The sequence below is a fragment of the Anabas testudineus genome, chromosome 24, assembly GCF_900324465.2.
Source record: "Anabas testudineus chromosome 24, fAnaTes1.2, whole genome shotgun sequence".
NCBI classification, from domain to species: Eukaryota; Metazoa; Chordata; class Actinopteri; order Anabantiformes; family Anabantidae; genus Anabas; species Anabas testudineus.
The window spans coordinates 1,828,938-1,834,937 of record NC_046632.1 but is presented as its reverse complement, the minus strand read 5'-3'; the positions used below and the strand labels follow the sequence as shown (position 1 = coordinate 1,834,937).

At 40.6% G+C, this 6,000-nt stretch overlaps 1 protein-coding gene across 1 annotated transcript; it reads left to right on the top strand.

Annotated features, from left to right (window-relative positions):
* The first annotated feature begins 1,874 nt into the window (after positions 1–1,874).
* On the top strand, positions 1,875–3,485 carry LOC113149574 (B2 bradykinin receptor-like). Its single transcript, XM_026341779.1, has 2 exons — positions 1,875–1,942; positions 2,382–3,485. The coding sequence occupies exon 2, from the start codon at positions 2,388–2,390 to the stop codon at positions 3,483–3,485; it is 1,098 nt and encodes a 365-aa protein (XP_026197564.1). The 5' UTR covers positions 1,875–1,942; positions 2,382–2,387.
* The last annotated feature ends 2,515 nt before the right edge of the window (positions 3,486–6,000 follow it).

The following is a 6,000-nucleotide window of genomic DNA, read 5'->3' as shown; positions in this document are numbered from 1 at the left end:
GCTACAGTCCTGTGTCTCCATTTGTAGATTGTTTGCCAACTGTAGACTGGTAAATTTCTAACTTCACTTTGTAACCTTTTCCAGCTTTATATAAATCAACAACTCTTGATCATAGATCCTCTGAAAGCTCCTTTTGGTAAGACATGGCTCACATAAGTCTATTCTTCTTGTGCGCAAACTCAAAAGGTTGGAGTAGTAGTTCAGTTGAAGTAGCTCTAGTCCACACCCTCAAAATAATTTTCTTAACTTATTCTAACACCTGACTCCAACTAGCTTTTTTGATGTCAGTATTTAAAATAGGGTTCACATGCTTTTGGCACTATGAGGTTTTTATGGTTTTTCTCAATAAAAACACTAAAGATCAAATCAGATCAGGTCATGACAAATTAATGCAGAAAACCATGCAATTCCAAAAGGTTCACATATTGTTTTCTTGCCACTGTACAATAGAACAGAATTAGCATTGCTTTAATTTTTCATTAGAAATTATATTGCAAATCTTTAAAGTTCAAACTGTTTGATTTTTGACTTTGATTAAAGATCTGAGCACTCTACAAGAAGCGTCAAAGATTAGACTAAAAATGTTAGAAATTACAAATGATGTATTTATATTCTTAGCTTCAGCTGGCTGGTGGTTACTTGCTGGTTTATGCTTATTAATACATTTAATAATTGTAATTATTAATACATGTTCCTATCATTTTAGTTGGATCTGTGTGTGTTCTCCAGGCTGCTGGCATATAACACACTCAGGGCAATGAGAGATAGATGAATCACTAGGAGGTTGAAACTGTGTTTTTTTCCTGTTTATGCCCTTGCATGCAAATGATCTGTTATACTTGTAGCACAAAATAATATCACATCTCTGGTGAAGCATAACTGTAAGCCTGTCTATGCATGTCTTTTGCGTTTACATGTGTCTGTGTGTGCTGCAGCGTTTGAGAGAAACAAAGAGCTGCCTTCCACCCCTATCAGGCTCCAAGAGAGAACAGTAAAAATGCATAAAAGAATGTCTTAACCAGAAATTGAGTTTTCTGTATTGATTTATTCCCATATAACTAGAAAACAGGGGGTGCTTTCCTGTCTGGAATTTGTATATTTCCCCTGTGCTTGTGTGGTTTCCTCTCGCAATCAAAAGGCATGCATTTAGTTCATTTCTATGTGGACAGATATTTTTTTAAATGTTACTTTTGCAGTTGTGGCCGTTAGTCCACAAGCAAACTACATTAAAGGTCACAAAAAAATAACCTTCTGGAAAATTGTTAGCACCGCACCATGCATAAAATATCTTCCTTTCAGTCTTTTTCCACATTTAGCAAAACAAAAATGAACACAAAATTAATAAAGCCGCTCATCTGCATCAGCAAATGTCTTCCTGTTTCATTGGGTCGCTTTCTGTCACTTAAGTACTGCTCTTCTTGTCAGTTGGACACCTCTGGCAGTTCACCAATAAACCAGTAGTTTGGACTCAGATCCAGATGTGGTCAGACCGGGGTTTTACAGCAGCTGCTGAGAGAAAGCAGAGCAGTATTTATTTGTCTCGCTCAAATGTTCCAAAAATCATGATTTGGAACATTTGAGTGAGAGAGCCAATCCATTCCACTTTGAAGCATCCAATCCAGATGCCAAAAATACAGTAATGTATAACTAATCCCAAACAAACTGTCAGCAACCCCTGAGTCAGCAATCAAAGTGAAAACATATTGCTGCTGGGCAGTGAATACCATTTTGTTGAGCCAGAACACAACACAGTAGCTGGGGGCGAAAACCAGATGGGAACTGTAAGTGACGACACAGAGATGATATCTGGGTCTGCACGTATAAAAGTGATGGTTCTCCCGGTGCTCTCTCCACTGGAGGCTGTATCATCATGATAATCTTCTGCTGGGTGTGAACGTGAGGAACATCTGGATGGAAAAGGCAGAGCAGAACAGAGAATAAGGTGAGTGGTTCGACAGCTTTCTATGAAGTAGACGGAATTGAAGGTGTATTTCTTTTTATTCTTCTGTTACTTTTAGTTTCCTGTAAAGAGTGTGAAATAATTTGACATTTGTGTAGAATGTAAGCAGTTAAAGATTCTACACATATACAGTGTGACACAATAGATACTTTAAGTAATTATCCAGTTTATTAAAATAAGTCATTAATTGTGGTTACAAATGTGTTTTAAATGTGTGTTTCAGTATAAAAAGTCAATCTAGTCAATCAAAAAAATCTATTTGGTGAACACTCTTTTTCTGACTCTTTTATTTTGTTGTGGTGTCTGTTGTATATTCCCCTCTCTTACCTTTTATTCTTTTTGTAAAGCACCTAACTTCAGTTGGAAGTTTGAAAAGTGCTGCAGTAGTACTACATTAAGTTGTCTGCTTGCTTATTCACAGTTTCCAATGGTTGCAAACGTATCAGACTGGTTGGTCCCGACTGTGGACCCACAGTTGGACCCGTGCAGTAACTACACTGAAGCCTGGTTATGGCTATCCTCCCTGCAGCCAGCCTACCTGGGTCTGATCAGCATCTTGGGGTTGGTGGGGAACAGTCTAGTTCTCTGTGTGTTGTGCTTGCACAGGAAGCCCTGCACTGTGGCTGATGTCTACCTGGGGAACCTGGCAACTGCTGACCTGGTCATGATGTCCTGCCTTCCCTTTTGGGCTAGTACTATTGCACAGGACTACCAGTGGAGCTTTGGAGAGCTTCTCTGTAAGATCGTCAACGTAGCCATCTCTATGAACTACATCTGCAGTGTTCTGTTCCTCACCCTGGTCAGCGTGGACCGTTACCTGGCCCTGGTGAAGCCCATGAGCCCCAGCCGTCTAAGGAGGGCCACCTGGGCCAAGCGGATCTGCCTCGGGATCTGGAGCCTGGGCTTCATCTTCAGCCTGCCAATCCTGCTTTTCCGTACAGTGACTTATGTAAAGGATGCAGGTGTGGACGCCTGCATCCTAGCCTACCCCCACCCAGCATGGAGGTTACACTACAACATCACCAAGATCATTCTGGGCTTTCTCTTACCCACTCTTGTTGTGGGTTACTGCACTCGTCACGTTGTTGCTGCACTGAACAACCGGGGAGCCAGAGGCCTCCCTGGGGTGAGGACAGAGAGGAAGGCCACCTACTTGGTCCTGGCTGTGCTGGCTGTCTTTCTTTTCTGCTGGACACCGCACCAGGTGATGCGGTTTCTTGACACTCTGGAATACTTCCATGTCATGGATGGGTGCCTGTGGGGTCACGTCCTGGACATCGGTATTCAACTGTCCACATATCTGGCATACAGCAACAGTGCTGTGAACCCGTTCCTGTTTGTCCTTGTGGGGAAGCATTTCAGAAGAAGGGCCAAAGAGGTGTTTAGTTTTAACCCCTGGTCAAAAGACATGACCTACCTGAGCGTGAGCTTCACCTCCATGAATAGACTAAATGAAACACAGCGTGTTAGTATTGATAAACCTTTTATTGGAGGACTTGATCAAATATATACCAATGTATCATGAGCAGATGCTGTAAGTACTTCAGGAGTTACAAAGTAAACTGTGTTAAAAACAAGGATGTTGAAAACACTAATTCTGATCACTTCATAAAAGGTCTGCAATGGTCTTTGGCTGCAGTGACGACCTTTAAAGCTGTTTTCACTGATTATAGGCCACTTTGGGGCAGCACAACACTAGCAGTAGGCAAAGAACAGTAGGTTTATCAGAGCTATGTTGTGAAAAAAAGCGATTGCCTGCTGGAAAGTAGGTTGGTAAGAGTCTAGCCTGCATGTTGTACCACCAAAGCACTGAACTAAAAGTCAGAAAAGATGTCTGTAGTGTTCAGTGGAACTGAAGAGTTAGTGATGAATCTCTGTGTTCTCCCTCACCTCCCAGGGTGAGGCTTTATGGTAACTAATCAGTCTATTTTTGAATGTTGATCAGTGCAACCCAACAAGGTATGAATTGATCTGGACTGTTCCAGATTATTCCTGAGCTCCAATTACTGGAGGATGTATGCTGCTGCAACCCCAAGGGAGTTATTAGCACAAATAGTCCACTTGGCTCTGTGTCTTTGTCCTATTTCACTTTCCTCTGTCTTTGCCTTTGTGAATATTTTGTTGATGCCCTATGTTGAAGATTTATGATGTAATCAATGCTAAATACCAACTGGCTGAAGATGAATCCCCCAGTAAGACTTTTCCATTGTCTCTGAGCTTTTTATGCCTGTGACTAAGTGCATCATTATGAAGTCTGAACTAGCCGAGACCTGCACTGTAAAGGGAATTTATTTCAAGCGGGATTCAGCTGAAGGAAGGTCATGTAGTTACTGTTGTTATTTAAAATGTTTTGCTTCCCATAAAAGAAGGAGTCTAATAAAGATCCAATCATCTCACTGTGTTAGTAGTTGGTGGTGTTTTTTTCTCAGGTGGGCATAGAAAGGGGAATAAATGCAAATGTTTTGGAGTTTTTGGAGTCCTAAGTGCTAAAACCACCACCTGTATTTTTTAATGTGTATCATTAATACAACTGTAATAAGATCGGATGTGTATTTAGTTTCTTATGCACAAACATTTTTTACAAAGTGCTGAGCAAAATCTAGGGAACAATTAACCATTCAGCTAAAAGGGTATGATGAATACAATCTTTCTGGTGATGGTTGACTTGCACGTGAAGTCAGAATAACATGCATAATAGCTAAAAAAAAATATTAAGGTCACTAATCCTGGATGATCCCAAAATTAGCAGGTCACTTAGTAACATGTGGGGTTATCATGGTTGGGTATAAAGAGTCAGTTCAGTCATTTCCTCAAACTCCATACACAGGGAAGAAGCTGTGCATCAGCTCTGTAAAAAACTAATCCTTCATAATCCTAAAAACTACCTTCCATATTAAAGTAACCAAACAGAGGTCAGGACGTTAAATAGTTTCAGCTACAATGTCAAGAAAATACACCACATTGTAAATACATATAAAACTGCAACAATCTAAAGTGTGACTAAACCATGGCTGTGTTCCACGTTGTGAAACCAGTAGGATTGCTAATCTGCTTAAATCTGCTTTAAAAGGTTCATTCAGTGTCAGGCTCAAAGTCATATTTCCCAGATATTATTAAAGTAATATTTCCCAAACTTAGATTCACAGTGTCAAGGGAGCAGCTTGAGAATGTTTTAGCTGTTCACAACATTCACCAGTAGAGGGCAGCCTCTCACCATACTTAGAGCTATTGGTGACCTAAACGTGTCTGTGACTTCCCCACTATAAAGAAGGTAATTTATGACCTGAGTAAAATAGTAAATGATTAACAATGCTCAAGTCTGTCTTGAAACATAAGAACTCCCGTATGAATGCTGACACTGATTTTACTGTTAAAGGATGCTATCCATGCCATTGATCATCCTCCATCTGTGCAGAAATCTGTGAAAAAGCTTCTCTGCTTACAACTTCAAAATTAGTCTCATTACATAGATATCTTTAGAGTTAGAGCCTTTTTAGTTGAGATACTTTCCTTCCATTGCAACTCAACAGCGAAACACAAAGACACACTTCACTTAATAGACTCAGGATGTGGATGTTGGATGACTTCCTCTGTAAGAGCTTCAGAAAGTTCCTGCTGCTCCTGTAGGAACAGGAGAAATGATCACAGAAAGTAAAACATCTTTCAGTGTTCAAAAGGGCACTAACACTTCAGGATAGACGCTTTGTCCAAGTGATTTTTCAAAGGGATTGTGATCTGCAGCCACAAGACTGTTAATGGTGGTGCTACATCTTTGATATAGAGGTGTATGGTCAGAGAACCGTGGCCGTACACTCCTGCTCCTTGCTGTGATACCAACTTGCTCTCATCAATCAGGAACAGAGTTAAGAGCAGTTCCTCAGCCTGCTCCTGGTCGTTTAGACCTACCAGGTCAAATCACTCTTACAAAGTGGTCAGGAACATAGTGCTGCTGTCACAGAACACAGTTGACTGTACAGTAAAACAACTATTTATTTCTTATAGATCTCCAGTAACATGGCACATGTACTATAAATTCTGCA